The 21,501-nt window shown below is 38.4% G+C and overlaps 1 protein-coding gene across 1 annotated transcript in view; it reads left to right on the top strand.

Moving 5' to 3' along the window:
- ATM (ATM serine/threonine kinase) overlaps positions 1-21,501 on the top strand; it is a 114,638-nt gene that overhangs the window by 73,521 nt on the left and 19,616 nt on the right. The window contains 16 exon segments of the mRNA NM_001130828.1: positions 1,805-1,892; positions 3,573-3,725; positions 6,519-6,606; positions 9,005-9,093; positions 9,193-9,295; positions 9,821-9,969; positions 11,377-11,481; positions 13,101-13,220; positions 14,234-14,468; positions 14,958-15,125; positions 16,245-16,358; positions 17,105-17,322; positions 17,845-18,052; positions 19,422-19,535; positions 19,882-20,040; positions 20,479-20,617. Of these exon segments, the coding sequence (NP_001124300.1) occupies positions 1,805-1,892; positions 3,573-3,725; positions 6,519-6,606; positions 9,005-9,093; positions 9,193-9,295; positions 9,821-9,969; positions 11,377-11,481; positions 13,101-13,220; positions 14,234-14,468; positions 14,958-15,125; positions 16,245-16,358; positions 17,105-17,322; positions 17,845-18,052; positions 19,422-19,535; positions 19,882-20,040; positions 20,479-20,617 (2,250 nt within the window).

The following is a 21,501-nucleotide window of genomic DNA, read 5'->3' as shown; positions in this document are numbered from 1 at the left end:
TTAACATTTATACTGTTAATGCATTTATACTGTTAATGTTTCAGTTATAGAGAAAGATTTGTTTGAATCCCTTAAGGATGCTTTATTATCTTAACTCCATAACGTCTCAATATTTATTTTCTCATCATCTGTAGAATGGAGATGAAAGTCGTAGCCAGGGCAGCCTGGGTGGCTCAGCAGTTTAGTGCCACCTTCAGCCCAGGGCCTGATCCTGGAGACCCGGGATCGAGTCCCACATCAGGCTCCCTGCATGGAGCCTGCTTCTCCCCCTGCCTGTGTCTCTGCCTCTCTCTCTCTCTCTCTCTCTCTCTCTCTGTGTCTCTCATGAATAAGTAAATAAAATCTCTTTAAAAAAAAAAAAAGAAAGAAAGAAAGTCGTAGCCAATGTTCAGGGAGATAACATATGGAAAGCCCCCAGGATGATTCTTGACACATAGTGATGCCTCAGTGAATTTTGGCTTCTAATAACAGAGCAATGCACTGAGCATTTGGTGTATATCAGGCCTTGTGCTCAGCACTAGCACCACAGAAGGAAGGGGACTCCCTACCTTCTAGCAGTGGAGAAAGAACCTTTAGACAGGGCAGCCTGGGTAGCTCAGTGGTTTAGCGCCACCTTCGGCCCAGGGGGTGATCCTGGAGACCTGAGGTCAAGTCCCACATCAGGCTCCCTTTGTGGAGCCTGCTTCTCCCTCTGCCTGTGTCTCTGTCTCTCTCTATCTCTGTGTCTCTCATGAATAAATAAATAAAATTAAAAAAAACAAACCACACTAGCAAAAATAAAAATAAAAATAAAAAACAACAAAAAAAACCCCAAATAGATTAGATTATATTTTATTTACTTATATAAACTGAGCTTCAAAATAAATGTTTTCCATGGGAAGAGTCTATTACAGAACTTCCACCAGGAGCAGGAACATTGTATTCACATAATACATATATGCATACCTGAGGGCTCATCTTGGGTCAGTTTTTCAAACCAAAAATTAAAGAAAAAAATTCACAAATCTATAATGTTAACTTACTGTCTTTCATATGTATCATTGGCATATTTTATGTGCAAACATAAAGCCAGGTACAGATTCACTTAGTGTACTTGAGACCAGTACAGTTCTAAGACAAATATGGATTTGTGTGCTGTTTTGCTGCCACTAAATTGCTCTTCTGAATCTTGAATGTGGTTCTTGTCACTTTGGTGTAGGTTGCGATCACACGATCACATGATGTAGTCAGTGAGTTTGTGTGCACAGCAGTGGTCTGTCTTATTCAGGGGTGATCCCGAGCAGTGAGTACATAAAAGATCCTCGAGGGGCACCCAGGTGGCTCAGTCAGTGAAGTGTCTGCCTTCGGCTCAGATCATGATCCCTGCCCAGCGGGGAGGTGCTGGGCTGACTCTCCCTCTCCCTCCCTTCTCTCTCCCTCTCCTTCTCCCTGTCCCTCTCCCTCTCTCTGCCTCTGCCCTTCACTTTTGCACTCCCTCGCTGTCTCTGTCTCTTAAATAAATAAAATCTTAAAAAATAAATAAAGATCCTTGATAAATATTTACTGAATTGGTAAATTAGTCCCCTTCAGAAATAAAATACAAATTGTAATTAAATTCTCAGGTTTTATTAAGCTTAGTAGTTTATTCTAAAAGAATAAGAAATGCCATTAAATTCTACTTATTTATTCATATTTATTAGGAACCAATTTTGTGCCAGGTTACTGCCTTCCAGAAGCTTATAGCATAGAGGGAGACAGACACACAGGGAAGAATGTGTATAAGCAAGTCTGTCTGGGACTGAGGGGAGCTATCTTTCTTTGTCAGAGTCAGAGCACTTTTTCCGATCCTGTGTGGATAAAAAATCACAAAGAACAATGCTGGCTGTCGTGGACTACATGAGGAGACAGAAGAGGTAATGAAGTGAATATTGCTTTTGGAGTTTGGAATTTAGAAGTGTAGCTTGTTAACTGCTGGTTGAATTTTAACATGATTAATTTAGATGATGCTGCTGCAAGGTGCTGTATTTAATTTGTGTGATGCTTATATCATTTTGAAATAATCTGTTTTCAGGGTGGTTCTTTGGTTAAGAACTTCATAAGATAAAAGTTTCTTTACTAGGAATCATGGTCCTCAAAATGGTTCAATATACTGTGGCAGTGTTTATTTTCTTGATTGTGATAGTTTTATAGTATCATGTCTTATTCCTGTTACTATTCATGGGATTTTTACCAGTGAGTGCAGGAATTGCTACCCTGAGTGGTCTGATTGGTTTCTGCTGCTCCAGAGTTGACTGGAGCTCTGAAGAAAGTGTAGTCCCCCGTTAACTCAAGTAGGTGGAAATTGATGTCTCAGGTGCTGGTGGCAGCTGTTGGGTGGTAATGCTTGGTTGGTAATGCCTGGGAAGGAGAGGCAGGGGAAAATGAAAAATCCCTGAATTCCTTTTGTTTGTACCCCGCTTATCCATCCCACTCCCTCCTTAAAGAAAGAAATGTTAGGTCTGTCAGCATATTTGTTTCTAGTTAGAAACAAAGTTACTGATTCACTGTCTTGTCTGTATCAGATCCTCTTCTGAGAAAGCCCATAAAGAGCTTTAATTGTAGCTAGAAACATCTCTTTTCTTGGTGTGGGGAGGCACTCTTGAATCATTTAGTTTATCATCTAGGTGGAATGGTGTTGATGTGGGCACTCCCTGGAGAAGATAAAATTCTTGGTATTCGGTTCTCATTCTGAATAGGCTTCAACGAAGAGTTTGAGAGAATATGGATAGAACAGAGGGTGTAAGGACCTGGGTTCAAGTTCAGGTGCCACAGTGCTCAGGAGCTGTGTGTGATCTCTGAAGTTCAGGTTCCTCAGTAGCTATGGTTAAGTTCAGCACTTTACTCATCAGCCTGAGAAGCATCATTTCATCATTGCAACGATTGTTGATGCCATGTGTTGTCCCTGGGCTTTACAAGTGAACAAACTGAAGCTTGAAAAATTAAGTTGCTGCAGATGATACAGCTTGTGTGTGTGTGTGTGTGTGTGGGGGGGGGTTGTCCAGCTAGATTTGAACCAGGTTGTACCTTCTAAAACCAGTGCTCTTAACCAATCTCTTGTCACATCTCATATATAATATTGGTTTTGGAAAAGGTATTATGTATGGCCTCTTCCAATGCTGACCTGTTACCACAGGAGATTTTGATTTACTTCGAAAATGAACTGCAATAGGAAAAACATGTAATTGTGTCTTAGAAGAAACAATATTATCATTCAGTTGGCTACGTAAAAAGATTTGTGTGTCAGTTGCTGTTCTGTGCAGCCTGTTCTTGGCCTGTGACCCATGGATCCCTTGGTGGAGGGCAGGAGTGAGCCCCACATTTGTGTGAGCTGATGCCCCATTGCTTTCATTGTGTGTGATCCATGAACCGTCAGAAATAGGGCTCTTCAGCCACAGTGTCTGAGAACATGAGAGCTGTATACTGGGGACATGTGAGTTCTGGTGATTTGAATGTAATTTCTTTTTAACCAGCACTTGATACCACTGTGTTCTAGAGCAGCAGACTTTTCTCTTGACAGTGAAGTTGTAATGACTGGATGTTACATTTTTCTTTAGACCTTCCATAGGAACAGTTTTCGATGATGCTTTCTGGCTGGAGTTGAATTATCTAGAAGTTGCTAAGGTAGCTCAGTCCTGCGCCGCTCACTTTACAGCATTGTTCTATGCAGAAATCTACGCAGATAAGAAAAGCATGGAAGAAGACAAAAGGTAATGAATAGGATGCATACCTTTGGTTTTCTAAATTGATGTTGACCTTGTTTCAGTTAAATATATAGTTTGTTTTGCTCCCAGTCCTTCATTTGAAAGACATCTCAGAGAGAAAAATCTTTTAAAGTGAAATGATAATATTTTAAAAGAAATAAGTAATTATGCTCTGAAATAAAACAGAGATGTTTATTATTTAAGAATTGTGGAAATTCTCAGATAGCCAACTCCTGAGGGACAGAGACCCTTCTCTCTGTATTCCCCACAGCATCGGGAACTTACTATAAGTGATCAAAGATAGTTTTGTCATCAGTGATTCCCCAATTTCACTGAAGTTCATTTTACCAATACTCCTGCTTATTCAAGATCCATTTTACTTGTTTGTAAAGTAATGTAACTGATTTGTTTCTGTGACTAGATCACTTTGATTACTTTGCTATCTCCCTGTTTCTACTAATTTAATTAGCTTTTCCTCTGAGTTAGAACTCTTATAAGAGCCAAGCAGGTGTTGTCCTAGAGTAAAAATACTGCATTATCCCAACTGCCTTCCTCAGATCATGCTCATTTGACATAGCCTATTGTTTATTTTTGTTGTTAGCCTCATTTTCCAACTACAAAATCATTCATATTACAGAATTGAAAGAACAAAGTTGTATAGTATTGCTACATTTCTCTTACTTATTACTTAAAGTTTCTACTCTGGATTATCCTTAACCTGGAAGCAGTGTGGTTCTTAGACTATGGAAAACCGGGAGGCAGTATTCAAATTCTACTCCAGATATGAATAAATTAGTGTACCTGAGCTGATTTCTTAACTCTCTGGCTTCGTATTTAATTTCTGCTTTTCAACTGAAAACAAAAACCTACAATATGTAGGTACTGTGTGTAACATGAAATTGATACGTTCACAATCATTATAGACTTTATATGAAGACAGTTCTGTTCTTTAAGTGTGTAATGAGTAAGGAATTGATTATTGCTTATTTCTTAGAGACTTAAAATTTGAGTCAGGATCTGTATAGTAATTATGATCTAAATGTGTTTCAGTATCTTGGTTTCACAGTATAGTATTTTGTACTATTTAGGAGTGAGTAACTGAGCTCTTCTTTGAGCATAAATAAAATCACCTTAATTTACAGATAGATGATTGTATGGAATTTGGCACATTTTTGCAAAAGTGCTTGTTTAATAAGCAGGTGAGCCTGGATTTTATTTTGGTTAACATTAGGAATGAGTCCTTGACAAATAGGGCTTGCTGTTTGGTTTTGTTGTTTTCCCCCAGGTTCCTGATGGCAAAGGAAGGGCACACAGATGAGCTGGATTGGGGGTAGGGAATGCTGGTTTCTTCAGAAACTGTGTTAGGTTTCCTACAGTTTTATTTATTAACTTACTGCTGGGAACAGATGAGATTTTCAGGTTAGTGTCCATAATTTTTTAGAAAGAAATCCCAAACTCTGCGAAACAAATTTAGCTGAGAAGTGTTCACTGACAGCGTCATTTTAGTGCTTCTGATCCATGAGGCAGTGACAGCTCGGGTCTGACGGCTTGTTTTTTTGCCTGTAGGGTAAACAGACTTGGACTGGCAGAGTCATAACCCCCAGGACTGTCCCCCTACTTTCCACTTTTCCTCTGAAAACTTTTTCTGCATAACTTGCCAATAAGGAAACTGTCCCATCCACATGGGAAGGTTGGATGTTGTCCGTGCTGTTTTGGCACTCCACACTCTGTGCTCCCTCCTTGTGTTTTGTGTTCATTGTTTGTTGGATGGAATTTTTATCATAGGAGCATGAACCCATAAATAGAGTTTATTTTCCTTATTTTTGAGCTTTATGACAAATTATATGTGTACTTTTCTATGACTTGTTTTTCTGCTCAATATTTTTGTAATATTTATGCTGTGTGTGGCTGTACTTCATGAATTTGTCACTGCCACTTAACGTTCTAGGGGGAGGACACACTACAGTTCATTTGCTCATTTTCTGATGGTATATACTTAAGTATAAAATTACTGGGTTGCAGGATATGCAAAATTTTAGCCTCCTAAAAGATTGTGCCAAATTGGCTTTTAACATGGTTATACCAATTTGCATACTTCTCAGAAATGTAGTTTATGAGGAAGTAGACCAGTAGAAATCCTTACATTTAAGGAAGGGAGCCAAACAGAAATAAGGTGTTAGGTAATAATGGAATCACTATTACCCACGATAAGATGTATTTTATACTTTGGATTATTATTGTCATAAACTGTCCATAGGCATGATTTCTGAGTTAAAATTACTTACGGGACAGAATGTCCTCTATATAAATGCATGGTTTAAAGCTAAGGTCTTGGAGTCTACAAATCCGAGTTTTCATCCTATCACTTACTAGTTTTATAATCTTGGGTGTGGGTAGATCCCACTGATGCGCTTCTTTCTCAACACAGTATTATAAGACTTCTTAATTTTTTGCCAGTTTATCAGGTGTTAAGTGGTGTCTTGTGTGGTCTTTATTTGTGTGCCCGTGATTATGAATGAGGTTGAACTTCAGGTAAGAACACTGTCAGAACATTTAGAACAGAAGCCATGTGGCCTTCCTCTATATCAGACTGTCATTAAAATTTGATCTCCTTCAAGAAAGTAATACAATTTTTTTTCTATTCTAGGTGTAAGTCGTATAATTTAGAGTAAATGGTTCATTATGTTTTAACTGTGACCTTGGTTAGTTTTTTTTCCCATCCAAGTCTATCTATAGTATATATCAACAAGCTTCAAAATAGTAGATTCTTATTAAAAGAAGTGCTCTTGTTACAAACAGAAGTCTTACGTTTGAGGAAGCAAGCCAGAATACAGCTATTTCTAGTTTGAGTGAAAAAAGTAAAGAAGAAACTGGAATAAGTTTACAGGTAAATATTATAGAGACATTATTATTTGTGATACTATTTATTTTATATTTCGGATTATTATTTTGTTACTGAGATTATAGAGATGTCATTTGATTTTCAAAGTGACATTACTATTTAGACTGAGTGTCATATACCTTAAGTTCATGGTTTGAAGGTTAGACCTTGGAGTAGCAGACAGACTTAGTTGTAAGTTATTAACTTACTCTGCCACTTAGTTGTAAAATCTTGCACAAAATTACTTACAACCTTGAGTTCCTTTATCTGCAAATTGGAAGTAAAACCACCTATCTCATGGGGTAAATTTATACCGTATCTTTTCTGCCACAGTAGCCTGTTGATTTTCTTTATAGCATTTAACATTCGTAATCATATATTCATTTGTTTACTTGTCTCTTGAATGTCACATCTTAGGGCAGATGGCTTCTTCTGTAAATCTCTGAATGTCCACCCTCACTGAATCTCTGGTCAGTTCATTCCTCTGAAATGACTTGTGTCAGCCCTTCTGCTTTGCCTGAAGCCCTGCTTATCTCGTCCTGCTTGTTTTTGAAGAAAACAGGGGACAGAGAGAAGAGGTCCCACCACCTTCCCCATCAGATATGAAGTCTCTCTGCGTCTGTTCCCCCAAATACCTCCTCTTTTTAGTCCAGATGGTCCTTTCTGGACTAGACGTTTCATTTTTATGAACTCTTTCTCAGAGAATTAGTTCTTTACTGCGCTGCCCTCCTCTGAGTGTGTACACAGGTTTCCACACTCCTTTGAGAATCACCCCCTCAGGGGCGCCCACTGACTCGGTTGCTGGAGCATGCAGCTCTCGATCTCGTGGTCATGAATTCATGTCCCATGCTGGGTGTGAAGCCTCCTGAAGACAAAATAAAATCATCCCTCTTCAGACAAACACAAAGTCATTTCCCTCTGCCCTGTGTTCTCTTCCATCCTCCCTTTCTGGCCTCCCTTCCCTTCACAGCCAGACTTTGTGAAGGACCTTCCACGCTCCCTCAGGCAGCACTTGCTAAAGCTCTCCCCACCCTCCCGAACTTCAGGTGACTAGTAGAGGGTCACCTTCCCTCCAGCGTCTTCCTTGATGTTTTGTGAACATTTAGGACCCTCAGCCACACCTTGTGTGAGGTGTGTCCTCTCTGGGCTTGTCCCATTCTCCTTTCTCTTTTCCCTTTTTGCTTTTTTATAGTCCTACCTGAGTTCTTAGAGTATTTCCTGTGTTAAGACACTGTATGAGGCTTGGGTCCTGAATGTTCCAACCACAAAGGGCTCAGTTTGATGTTTGTGAATATAAACAGTTGAATTAGAAGTATAGAATTATGCCAGTATTGGTAAATTTGTATGTAGTAAGTATCTCCCAGAGCAAGCACTATTAATAAAGCTCTTGTTTGGTTTTCTCTGCAAAAGTTTCTAGCTTTTTCATTTTTTTCTTTCCTTTCCTCTCCTCTCCTCTCCTTTCCTTTATTTTTCCTTTCCTTTCCTTTTTCCTTTCCTTTCCTTTCCTTTCCTCCATGCCCAGTGTGGAGCTCAATGCTGGGCTTGAACTCATGACCCTGAGATTAAGACCTAAGCTGAGACCAAGAGTTGCATGCTTAACTGACTGAGCCCCCCAGGCAACCCCATTTTCTCTTGTTTTCTATTTTCATTTTTATTTTACTGAGATGATTTTAAACAATCAATTTTGTGCAAACTTTACAACAAAGATTTGAGTCAGTAAGCCACTTCTTTATCCATACCACATTTTATCAATTGTAATACAATGCAATTTTGAGTTTTCTTTCAAAGAAAAATTCGTGACCTTTATTTTTACTACATTCAGTTTTCAGGAGTCAGATTTTGCAGACATCATTTCCCATGTACAGTTTTAGTCGTTAATAGTATTATTTGTTTTTGTTTTTACTGTTTTTTTTTTTTTAATTCTCAGTCTTTTGTGAATCCATACAGATTTTAGGATTGTATATTCTAGCTCTGGGAAAAATGCTGTAGTATTTTGACAGGGATTCATTTAATGTTTTTGTTTTAAGATTTTATTTTTAGGTAATCTGTATATCCATCGTAGGGCTTGAACTCATCACCCTCAGATCAAGAGTCACATGCTCCTCTGACTGAGCCAGCTCTTCTGACTCACATGATTATTTTTGTATGTGTTAAAAGTCCGATAGATTGGGATTGATTTCTTATTTAAATTCATGAAATTGTGAGCAGTTCATTTCAGGGGAGTCAGTCATTCTGTTCTCTGGAATCAGTTTGTTGTGTTCAAAACTTTATATTTTGGTATCACTGTCTCTTACTTTTATAACAGAGTTAGGAGATACATGTTGGTAATGATAAAATTTCCCATTTGCTAAATTCATAAAGTGATATTTTTCCTCTCCCATTTTTGTTGCTGCCGTGTTTTTAGGATCTGCTTTTAGAAATCTACAGAAGTATAGGAGAGCCAGACAGTCTGTATGGCTGTGGCGGAGGGAAAATGTTACAGCCCCTTACTAGGTAAATTGCGTGTTTCTAGATAACGGTGTGGTAATTCTGTCTGTGAAGGAGTTACGTGCATGTAAAACTAAAAGGCATTTTGAAAATCTTTCTTTATAGACTGCGTACATATGAACATGAAGCAATGTGGGGGAAAGCCCTGGTTACCTATGACCTTGAGACAGCAATCTCCTCATCAACCCGCCAGGCAGGAATAATTCAGGTGAGTTATTTTCTGCCCTGGAGAAGCACTACTAGTGGAGTGCTGACATGATTTTAACGTGTCAGTGGGGGCACACTAGAGGTGAGAGTGCAAGTTACCTGCTTTTCAGGCATTGGGCTAAACTCCAGAGGGGGACACACAACTGAATTGGGTGGAACATTGACCTAAAAGATCATGTAGATTTGTTGGTCACAGTCTTGTTAGCTGACAGCAGAAGACATTCTTCACTGTGCAGTGTGCCATGGGGTGGATGGGTCTCATGTAAACTGTTCTCATGGTTTGCGCTAGAGTTGGGCCCAAGGGCCATCCTTGTGCTGCTGACTGATGTTCTTTATCCTTAGCCACTCCCCCATCATGTGGCAGGGTCTTGTGAGCTCCATCTTTGTGTTCTGGGGGGAACATACTAAACTGTGTTTTGGGATTTTTGTGATGTGTTGTCAAAGTTACTTTTCCTGTTTGATTGCTGTTTCTCTAGTTCTGTTACCTTTGAGTACTGAACTTTTTTTTTTTTTTTAAACTGCTTAGGCCTTGCAGAATTTGGGACTCTGCCATATTCTCTCCATCTATTTAAAAGGATTAGATCATGAAAACAAGGAGTGCTGTGCCGAGCTACAGGAGCTCCACTACCAAGCTGCGTGGAGGAACATGCAGTGGGAGCACTGCATTTCTGTCAAGTAGGAAGAACCCAGACATTTTTTACTACCATTTCTCTAGTTGTAAACAGGAAATTGTTTTTAATCTCACCCTCTGAGGGGAACGGGTTGTGTATTGTATGTTTTATAGATGCTGTCAGCTGTAGACATGCCTGAATGCTTGACTAGGACAGCAGTAAGCAGTGACTATGCCTACGTTTCAGTTTCACCTTCCTCTTAGCCAGGGCACCTCCGCTCCCACCCCCAAGATGTACTTGAAAATAGCAATCTAAAATGTATATTTTCATGAACGACTTTTTGTTTATAAATTCAAGAAAAATATAGTCCTTTCCCTTCCCACTCCCTGCTGCAGATTCTTTAGTTAGTCACATTGCTCTTTTACTGGCTGGATGGTTCACAGAAGACTGCTTTATTGATAAAAGGTTTTCTTTTGTAAAAGAAACAGGAAACAGGAAGATACCGTTTATAACCTAAATGTAATGTCACCATTTTTTTTCTGAGTGGAAAGCCAAACGCCTCATCCAATAAAAGGTTCACTTTTATGTAAAAATAAAATAATTTTTATGTCAAAATAGATGACAAAAATACCAAATAATGAAATCCTATTAATTATATGTTGAATTGCCTTCATTGAAAAAATTTCATTAATTGAAATGTCTTTCAAATTTCAGACCATTAGATTGCTGTAAAATTAGAGATTTGCTCTCATATTTTTACAGCATTTTACTGTAGGAGCCTATTCGTGCTTGCCTCTATAAATCACCACATCCCATCCTTCCCTCTGCTGGCTTCATTATGGGCACGTGGGCTTCCTCTGTGTTCTTCCTGCAGGCCAATGTATTTCCACCTCAAGGCCTTACATATATCTTGTTTTTTTGCCGCTTGCCATGCGTGTGGCTTCTTTCATTCAGATTCTAGTTTAACAGTGTCCCATCTCAGACTTCTGCTGACCACTCATCCAGAGTAGCCACCCAAGAATTCTGGTTCCTCTTTTAATTCTTCACATGTCGTCATTACTGTCCAATAGTTTTCTTATTTATTGTCCATCTTCTCCAAACCATAGCATGAGCTCTATGAGAAGGACGACCTATCTGACTTGTCCACTCATGGATTCCCCTCTGGAATCTGGTGCCTGGTGCCTGGCACACAGTCGATGTTCACAGAGTCATTAAATGAGAAGATAGCATAGTTAGAACCAGGCAAAATATCTGAGAAGTTTACTTTCTTCTGCCGGAATAACTTAAATGATCTGCAAAATTCTTTGTATTTCTTGACAAAATTCCTAGAAATGCATTTTTTTTTAAATGGAGAAGTTTTCATTTTAGTTGTCGAATTTTGTTTTTTCAGTGAAACTATTTATACGTGGATATTTTAAGATTCTTTGTTTATAATTCCATTTTTTCCCCTTATATTTTAATTATCTCACAGCAAAGGAACAGAAGGAATCAGTTACCATGAATCATTGTACAATGCTCTCCAGTCTCTAAGAGATAGAGAATTCTCCACATTTTATGAAAGTCTCAGATATGCCAGGTATTATAAAATGAGTTACTATATTTTAACATTTAATTCATGGCTGCTTTTCTGAAAACTTGATAATTTCAATGTGAAGATTTGCCCTAGTAATGAAGAGATAAGGACTTGTTGGCTTTGGTCAGGCTGTTTTTTTTTGTTATTTCCATTCTCCTCTCAAAAACCAAGTTCACTGTGTAATAAATCATGCCAGTCAGTGTTCATGCTCTCGGGGTACAGAAGGGGGAGGCAAAATCCTGGGATTAACAATTTTGTAGCTGCTGTACATCTAAGAAGTAAGCGCTCAAATGAGTTTTATCTTCTGAAGGAATGTTTTTGTAGGAGCTGTGGGTATGCCTATCTTAACAGTTGTTTTCCCTTCCTTGAAAAGGGATTCTCCGTGTTTCAATGTTTTATATTTAGAGAATCCTTTAATACATTTGTCAAATATAGATAGATAGATAGAACCAATAAAACCTTTCTATTTTTGTTTTAGATGTAGGAACATGCTTGTATGTTAGGTGCTTGCATAAATTGTTACTTTTTTTGTTTAATGTTATGCCTTTATTTGTTCATATGGTTCAGATCTTTCTTTTATTTTTTTTTAAAGATTTTATTTATTTATTCATGAGAGAGACAGAGAGAGGGATAGAGGCAGAGACACAGGCAGAGGGAGAAGCAGGCCCCATGCAGGGAGCCCACACCCTGGGCTGAAGGCAGCGCTAAGCCGCTGAGCCACTTGGGCTGCCCCAGATCTTTAAGAAAAAAAAAAAAAAATTCCCACTGGGACAAGCTGAGCTCTTTATGCAGAACCCTGAAGAATGTCTCATTGATTCCCGCCTCTGTCCGCTTCCTGCAGTTTTAATCCTGTCTCCTCTAGTAGTTGTGTGGCACTGAGCTCCTAGCATTAGTGTTCATTTTGTAAAGTGGTGACTAATGGTCGGACTTACAGATATGAAGGCTTGTTATGAGGCACAGATGAGATCATGCACAAGACGGTACTTAACTGTAACAGGCTATTAAACATATGTAAGACACTTTTTTATTTAACAGTAGTTGCTGGGGCAGCCCGGGTGGCTCAGCAGTTTAGCGCCGCCTTCAGCCCAGGGCCTGATCCTGGAGACCCGGGATCAAGTCCCACATCGGGCTCCCTGCATGGAGCCTGCTTCTCCCTCTGCCTGTGTCTCTGCCTCTCTCTCTCTCTCTCTCTCTCTCTCTCTCTCTCTGCTTCTCTCATGAATAAATAATAAAATCCTAAAAAAACAAACAACCTGTTGACCTGTTAAATGCTGTATTTTATTACAGGAAGATTGACTACCATTTCAGTGCTTATTAGGTGCTAGCCATTTTGTCAGGCTCTTTCCATACGTATTGTTTAAGCTTCTGAATAATTCTGAAAGTGAAAAAACTTAGGTAGCCAGTAATGTGCTGTGGGTTAAACCGCCAGAAGTGGGAGAGTGGGATGAACCTCTGGCCCAGACGATGCTTCCATGCCCACGTGTCGTGCTGGTGCTCATGAATTTCGGGGGCACTCTGTCAACAGCAAAGCCAGGGAGAAGAACTCTGTAGCAGCAGGGTTGAACTGTGATATTTCTGAAAACCTCTAAGTGTCCCAAGTGTCTTGTGTTTGCTGCCACCAGGGTGAAGGAAGTGGAAGAGCTGTGCAAGGGTGGCCTCGAGTCTGTGTACTCACTCTACCCCACACTCAGCAGGCTGCAGGCCATCGGGGAGCTCGAAAACATCGGGCAGCTCCTCTCCAGGTATGTGGTTCAGACGGCTGCATAACCCACCCTCAGGTGCAGCTCTGCTCTTCTCTCTCAGCAGTCACTTAAGAAATGAGGAAAGAAGCTAGCTGTAGGTTTGTTTCTCTTAGAAAATAGAAGTCGATTAGCCTCATGCACTGTGCTTTTATTAAAATAAGCATTTTCAAAAATATTTATTGTAAAAATACAGGTTTTTGAAATTTAGCTTCATTGTGCTTTCTTCTTTACGGCTCTTCCCCTGTCCTACCCCAGATAAAATTGTTTTTTCATGATTTTCTGCCAGAGCTCATGGTCCCCCATTCTGTTGCAGCACTGCTGTGGCATCAGTGTTGTTTTAGGTCCCTTCTGCCATGCTGACCTAGAAGCTTCCTAAAGGAGCTTTAATTTCCTAGTCATCACCTTGTCTTCTTCCTGTCCCTGTGTCCCCTCTATTCTTGTCAGTGCAGTGGTCCTGAGGGATTGGGCAGTAACGTGTGGGAAGCAGACTTTCCATGTAAACTAATTCCACAATGTGCATTTTCTCTTCATTTAATATATAATGTTGGTAAGTGAAACCTTTGCCAGTTGCCAGCATTGTCTCTCACTGAATTGTGATTTCTTTAACAACTGTCATTATGCAAAGAGTCACCCCCGGTGCCTAGATGGGCACAGTAGAAATTCAGGAGTTCACTTCATTTCCTTGCTGACATGTCTACTTTTCCACAGGGCGCGTTCTGAATGACACACTTGATGAATGTGTTCTCATTTCAGAAGAATATATACTTAGAAATGCTGCTTTTTAAGACAGTCTTTAAAAATGTTCATCATCTGTAGCCCCTGTGCTGACCTTCGGAGGTCTGATGGTTTTGTAGCTTTCTAAACTTTGGTCCTTCTTTTAAACCATTTTGAATTTCTAGTGTCCTTACTGTAAAAACTCTTTTGTATTATATCTTAAATATAGAACCTGCATAATAGGGATCTTATTTTCCTCCTTTCCCTTGCTTGCATGAATTCTGTGATTGTACTTTCAGATCAGTCACGGATAGGCAACCATCCGAAGTATACACAAAGTGGCGGAAACACTCCCAGCTTCTCAAAGACAGTGATTTCAGTTTCCAGGAGCCCATCATGGCTCTCCGCACAGTCATTTTGGAAATCCTGATGGAAAAGGAAATGGAGAACTCCCAGAGAGAATGTTTTAGGGACATTCTTACCAAGCACCTTGTAGAACTTTCCATACTGGCCCGAACTGCCAAGAACACTCAGGTAATAGGATTCAGAACCATATCGTCTCACCCGTGACCTTTCCTTTTATGGCAGAAAATAGAAAGCACGAGTAAAACAGAAATGTCTTGAGAAACAGATTATTATAAAAATACTGTTTCGCATAATTGTTCAAGATTCTCCATTTTGGCATCAGACTTAAGTTTAAGCCTTGGACAGGGTATTTACCTCCTCTAAGCCTGTTTCCTAGTTCTGAAATGAGAATATACCTAACTTATTATATCGATAACAGTTAAGTGAGTTTCTATAGTGTTTATATAGTGTACAAACACACACACATACATATTCTTGTATGTATCTATGTATTTATGGGGAAAACAGACAGTTGTGGGGCTGGAGGAGGCAGATAGAGATGTGCTTAAGATAGTTCTTCCAAAGAGTCATCAATGAATGGTAGTTACTGCTGTCATGATTATTCAGGTAGTAGTAGTAGTAGTAAAAGTATTTATTCTCATGTCATTTTCATTTCAGCTCCCTGAAAGAGCAATATTTCAAATTAAACAGTATAATCCAGCAAGTTGTGGAGTCTCTGAGTGGCAGCTGGAGGAAGCACAAGTATTTTGGGCAAAAAAGGAGCAGAGTCTTGCCCTAAGTATTCTCAAGCAAATGATCAAGAAGTTGGATGCCAGTTGTGCACAGGTTCACTATTTTTTTTAATTGGCTAAATTAATTACTGTTATAAAAATTACTGTGCTTTAAAATATTTTTAATAAATCCACAGTTTTATGAAAGCCTTGAAATTATTGATCCATGAACAAGAAATTGTAAGAGCCTGGAAAATTAGTATTTGTAAAAGAAGTTTAGAAAATACTCTTTTTTTTTTTCTATTTATAATAATTCTATCCATCTTGTGGTAATTTGATTTATCCCAGTATGAAGCTGTTTTTGTTTTGTTTTGTTTTAACTTTATGTAGAATTGGAGAAGGGTGTGTGGGAAATAAACATGAAAGGACTACTAGAGAGTGGTGAGGGGAGAAAGCTACTATAAGTTTGACATAAAAAAAATAGAGGAAATGCGTGAGAGAACAGACATTAAAAGAAAAGCAAATGGGAATTATTGTCAGTCTACCTACTTAGGACATACAATGTATGATATTTTCTCTAACATTACCTACTGGTTGCTGAAAATGTGTTAGCTTCTGTAGCTCTGTGTCCAGCATATGATGGAAAAGTAGAGGCATTTGCAGGACTTGCGCAGTGTTTAAAGGTGTGCCCACAATGCTGTCCTTCTGACGCATGCTGCTTAATGACTCTCAGCTTCCTGTGGTTTCTGTACTGGGCACTCGTATGATAATCCTCCATTATCAGAGAGTTTATCACTACACCGAGCACTGATAGCTGACCATATGATGCTTAAATGTTGCCTCACAGATGTAGCCAGAAGGAAGTCTGAGTGCAGTTACCCATTCTCAGCATTAACGTTGAACTCTGCGAATTAGGGAGACTAACAGTTCTCATTTCATAGGGTTCTTGAACCTTGAACCTCTTGAAATGACCTAATACACCCAGAGCCTTTGTGAAGTGCTAGCATATATGAGTGTTCAGTAATTATGAGGTGCTCCAATAGTAATAATAATAATAAGCAGTGGGAGATGATTATTTCATAAAAACTTACATACTTTTAATTATTAAAATAGTGGTATGGTGAAAGCAGATGAGGAAAAATATTTCTAACTTGCTTTTTCCCTGCATGGAAGATACTTTTGTGTACTCATTAGGTAATGAATGACTTTTTACGATTCTGTTTTCCATACACAGAATGATCCCGACCTAAGCCTTCTGTACACAGAGTGTCTGAGGGTTTGTGGCACCTGGTTAGCAGAAACTTGCCTAGAAAACCCTGCAGTGATTATGCAGACCTATCTAGAAAAGGTAAAGTTTTCTAGCAGTCCTTGAGAGTTTGCAGCATGAATACACTCAATCTTTTCTTCAGGGCCATGTGCCTTTCAAATGCAAATAAAAGTTAAAAGATTTCATTTTTTGTATATATTATTACTGTGGTAGCTCTGTGTAATTTTTAAGGCAGAATGAAATACAGTGTTAAAAAGGAAGGACCTTGTTTTGAAATAAGCCCAGATATGTCTGCCCTCCACCCCCTCAGCACCAGCTACTCTCTCAACAAGCTGTTTCTAATCATTTCTCCATTTATTTATCTACAAAAAGAGCTGATTAAGGAATATGCACATCAGTCTTTACTATTCCTTTGTAACTCAGCTGCCCTACGTTTAGGGCTAGCACTTCTGTGCCCCAGCCCCTTTCAACCTTCCTGTTGCTCCTTCTGACTCCTTTAGTTTAATTAATTGAGGAAATAGCTAGTGTAGCATGAAAATCTTAATATGACTATCTTTAAATTTTATGGAGCCATTTGTTTTTGTACAATTCTTTAATATATTAGCTGTTCAGGTTATTTCTATGCTGTCAAAGTTGTTTGAAAATTTCAAATACTTAGTATAATTTAGCTTATCCGTGTGTGTGTGTGTGTGTGTATGTATATGTAAAAAATACCAATACCATTAATGTAAATAATTTATATATATATATAAATTGAACCTTAGAGCGGGTATTTCTTTGATTCTTTAGTGCATTTAGTTTCTCAATATAATTGTGTTTTCTTCAAGGCAGTGGAAGTTGCTAGAAATTACGATGGAGAAAGCAGTGATGAACTTAGAAATGGAAAAATGAAAGCGTTTCTCTCATTAGCACGGTTCTCAGATACACAGTACCAGAGAATTGAAAACTACATGAAATCATCAGAGTTTGAAAACAAGCAGGCTCTTTTGAAAAGGGCCAAAGAGGAAGTGGGCCTTCTTAGGGAACATAAAATCCAGACCAACAGGTAATGAGAGGTCTACGAGTGATAAGTGACAAGCTACACAGAGATACAGTGACTATATGTAGAGAGGTGTGCGGAACCAGAGCGTGAATTCACTTTGTATGATTCCAAGTGCATTGTAGAGTATATGGATATTAGCTTTTTGTTTTGCTTTTGGATTTGTTGGTATCATAGTTAAAAAGAGATAGGTGTTGAAATTAAATACAGAAGAGTTATCTCTTCCAATGTAATTAAACCCTTCTTCAAACCTGCCTTTGGCCGGTATACAATAGGGAAAATAGAAAATTGAGTAAAGTAGGCATCTTGGGGAGGGTCCGCTCTGTCCCTGTTTGTCTAGAATGGCTTTGGAATTGCACAGACTTTAAGATACTAAAAGTAAATTTGTTCTCTTAGAATTTTTAGAATTTTGCTTCTTTCTCCTGGGATGGTCACCTGATTATTCATTTATGTTGTATCTCATGTATGATTTTGTAGTTCTGTACCATCTGACGGGTGTTGTGTTTTCCTTTAATTATCGAATGCCAGATACACAGTAAAGGTTCAGCGGGAGCTGGAGCTGGATGAATGTGCACTCCGTGCACTGAAAGAGGATCGTAAACGTTTCTTATGTAAAGCAGTTGAAAATTACATCAGTTGCTTATTGAGTGGAGAAGGACATGATATGTGGATATTCCGTCTTTGTTCTCTCTGGCTTGAAAATTCCGGAGTTCCTGAAGTCAATGGCATGATGAAGGTGAGTCTTTTTTTGAACCCACTCTTCTGGTCTGTGCTTGAAAAGTTTAGACGTTAAGCCCACTAGTGTCACAGATTTTGTATATTCTTTGTATCACCGGTATTTGGTTCAGTGCTTTACTCATGGGTACTTGAGCTCCAATGACACAGGTTTATGTGGAGGTGATAACATTTAGTTCAGTCTTTGCCCCTACTTTCTCAGTTACCCCTGGAAAGTACCAGAATGCCAACCTGTGAGATTTGGAAGATGCTTAAAGATGATGGAACCACAGGCAGGTTTTTCCTCCTGCTTTATCTTTTCTGCGATTTTTACAAAAGTGTGAATTACTTTTGTAAATGAAAAAAAAAAATTTAGGAAAACATGAAGGCAGTAGTATTTCATGAGTATTTATTAAAATTTTAGTTTTTATTGATGATACCTAATGTTAAAGTTATGCTTACAGGATCTACATTGTCAATCAATATGAAACATAAAAGTAAAATGTTTCTTCTCGTTGAAAAGAATAAGACTCATAATAGATATGAGCAATCTCTGAGCTAGTATGCATAGGGGCTGGTATCCTGTTAGTTTCAGCATAGGGGATAAAGTTACTCCATTTTATTACACACCAACTTCTCTATAGTCCAGATCACAATAGCCCTCAAATCTACATTTGTCCTCCTTGGATTCACTGGAATGTAATCAGTGCAAGTGTTCCATTTATGAATACAGTTTAATTTAGGATCAAATACTGTGACTCACCAATGACTCAACCTAGATTACCATTCATCAGGAAGATCCACCTAAAATGCATCTCAAGGGAAAAAAGATAGTGAAGTATTATTAACAAGTAGATGGAGGGCAGCCCAGGTGGCTCAGTAGTTTAGCGCCTCCTTCAGCCCAGGGCCTGATCCTGGAGACCCGGGATCGAGTCCCACGTCAGGCTCCCTGCATGGAGCCTGCTTCTCCCTCTGCCTGTGTCTCTGCCTCTCTCTCTCTCTCTCTCTGTCTCTCATGAATAAATAAATAAAATCTAAAAAAAAAAAAAACAAACAAACAAGTAGATGGTTGTGCTAGTAGCATTATATCTTATCTAATTTGCTTATATGTGAGATTTTTTTTGAAATACATTATTTCAGGGACTCCTGGGTGGCTCACCGGTTGAGCGTCTAACTTTGGTTCGGCGGGATCCCAGAGTCCTGGGATCGAGTTCCACATCGGGCTCCCTGCATGGAGCCTGCTTCTCCCTCTGCCTGTGTCTCTGCCTCTCTCTCTGTGTGTCTCTCATGAATAAATAAATAAAATCTTAAAAAAATAAAATAAAAATAAAAAATAAATTTTAAAAAATACATTATTTCTTAAAGTTTTTTTTTTTTTTTTTTAATGGTAGAGAGATGGAATGAAGATTCCATCATATAAATTTTTGCCTCTCATGTACCAGTTGGCTGCCAGAATGGGGACCAAAATGATGGGAGGCCTAGGATTTCATGAAGTCCTCAATAATGTAAGTAAACCTGAAAATCAAAACACAGTTGCTTTCCTTTCATGTTATATATTACTGTTCCACTCTAGGAAATGAAAATACAAAAATAGTCATTCATATTTATTATGCTTTAAGGGGGTGGAAATAAAAATTTCCTTTTGTCTTGGCTCACCCCGTATAAGTTACTTAGTTTTCCTGTCATTCCTATCCTTCCTTCGTGTCACACACATACTCTACCCACGGCAGTATGTGGTAGAGATACACTTCTCTTTAATGCCAAACAGAATGAAAAATGTTACGGATTTCCTATTCTTGGTTGGTTGGTTGGTTGGTTGCATAAAACTAATTGTTCTTTATTTTCTAACAGCTTATCTCTAGAATTTCAATGGAGCACCCCCATCACACTTTGTTTATTATACTGGCCTTAGCAAATGCAAACAAAGATGAATTTTTGACCAAACCAGAGGCAGCAAGAAGGAGTAGAATAACTAAAAATGCACCTAAACAAAGCTCTCAGCTTGATGAGGTATTTGGATTAAATACACATACCTTTTTGAATTGTAGTATTTATATTTTCCTGCAATATTCCTTTCTTAAATCTCAGAGATTCTAAGAATGTGTGTTGCTAACTGTATTCAGTTTTTAAATCCTTTGTTATTCTACTTAAAGCTGGTTCCAAATTCCTGAATATTCTCCAAACATAGTAGATACCAATACTTTTTTTCCTCACAGCATTGAGCAAAGAAAAAATAGATTTCAAAACACACCCAAGTCCTTTACTATTGATATTATTGAACCTTTGAGTATTTCATTCAGAAGGTCACTATTTTCATTTTTGAGGGATTATAGTCTTTCCAGTGTTTAGATTAGTGCATAAATTTTGCTTTTCCTTTTGTTATAACTCTGAAAAGTTCAAGTGTTGGGTATTTCTTTATGTAATTTTTTTTTTTTTTTTAATGAACAGGATCGAACAGAGGCTGCAAACAGAATAATCCACACTATCAGAAGTCGGAGACCTCATATGGTCAGAAGTGTGGAAGCACTTTGTGATGCTTACATCATATTAGCAAACTTAGATGCCGCTCAGTGGAAGACTCAGAGAAGTAGGTGTTTGGAAGAATGAGTGTTGCTTTTATGCTGTTTTTCTCTGTATGGATATATTAATTATAGCACCGAATATGTAATCTCTCTAACTTACATACATAACATTAATTGCAGACATGAAAGTCCTTAAGATTACAATTCACTGCATGGTCTATAGCTGAATTTTTATCTAGTAACTTCAAAAACCCCTAGTCACTTTTCCTTTAATATATTATATCTATCTGGTAATACATGATTGCACTAAATTAATGATTTGATTTTTCTGGGAGACTCTTGGTACAAAATACTTTTTGCAGAGAATTAATTGCATAGAGGCAAGTCCATTAAAATAACTGAATAACTGACAGTTTTCAGCATCAAAGCTTTCTGAAAATGATGTTGGTTACTCACTGTGCAAATGCAAGGTCTTAAAAATGACAAGCCTTTATCATTTCCTCCATACGTGTTAGAATGCCTTGCATGTAATCCTTTGCTCTTCTTGCTGTGCTGTTCAAATAATTATCAGGTGCTGTAATATTTGGTTATGTGTATGTACTTATAAGTCTCTCTGCCCATATTTTAACAATTGTATTCCTTTTTCTGTTCAGAATCAGGTCTTTGCATTTAAATTCTTAATACTTGAAAATAAGAATGAGGGTTCTCATATTCCTCTAAGCCAACAAAACACATTGATTGTCACTTCCTTTGGTTACATTTAATAGTAATATGGCAGGAATAAATTATCTATGTGCTGTGCAGACTCTTGTGTGATTATCATAAGGTGTTCAGCCTGGTCTTATGCAAGATCATGTGTAAGCCAAGGTCAAGTGTAAGGTCACTTGTAAGCCATGTCAGCCATTGTCCTGCTCTGGCCCTGAGCTACATTGTGTCTCAAGCCCCAGGT

Source organism: Canis lupus, chromosome 5, assembly GCF_011100685.1.
Source record: "Canis lupus familiaris isolate Mischka breed German Shepherd chromosome 5, alternate assembly UU_Cfam_GSD_1.0, whole genome shotgun sequence".
Taxonomy (NCBI): domain Eukaryota; kingdom Metazoa; phylum Chordata; class Mammalia; order Carnivora; family Canidae; genus Canis; species Canis lupus.
Note: the sequence above shows the minus strand (reverse complement) of the source record. Positions and strands in the feature narration are given on the sequence as shown.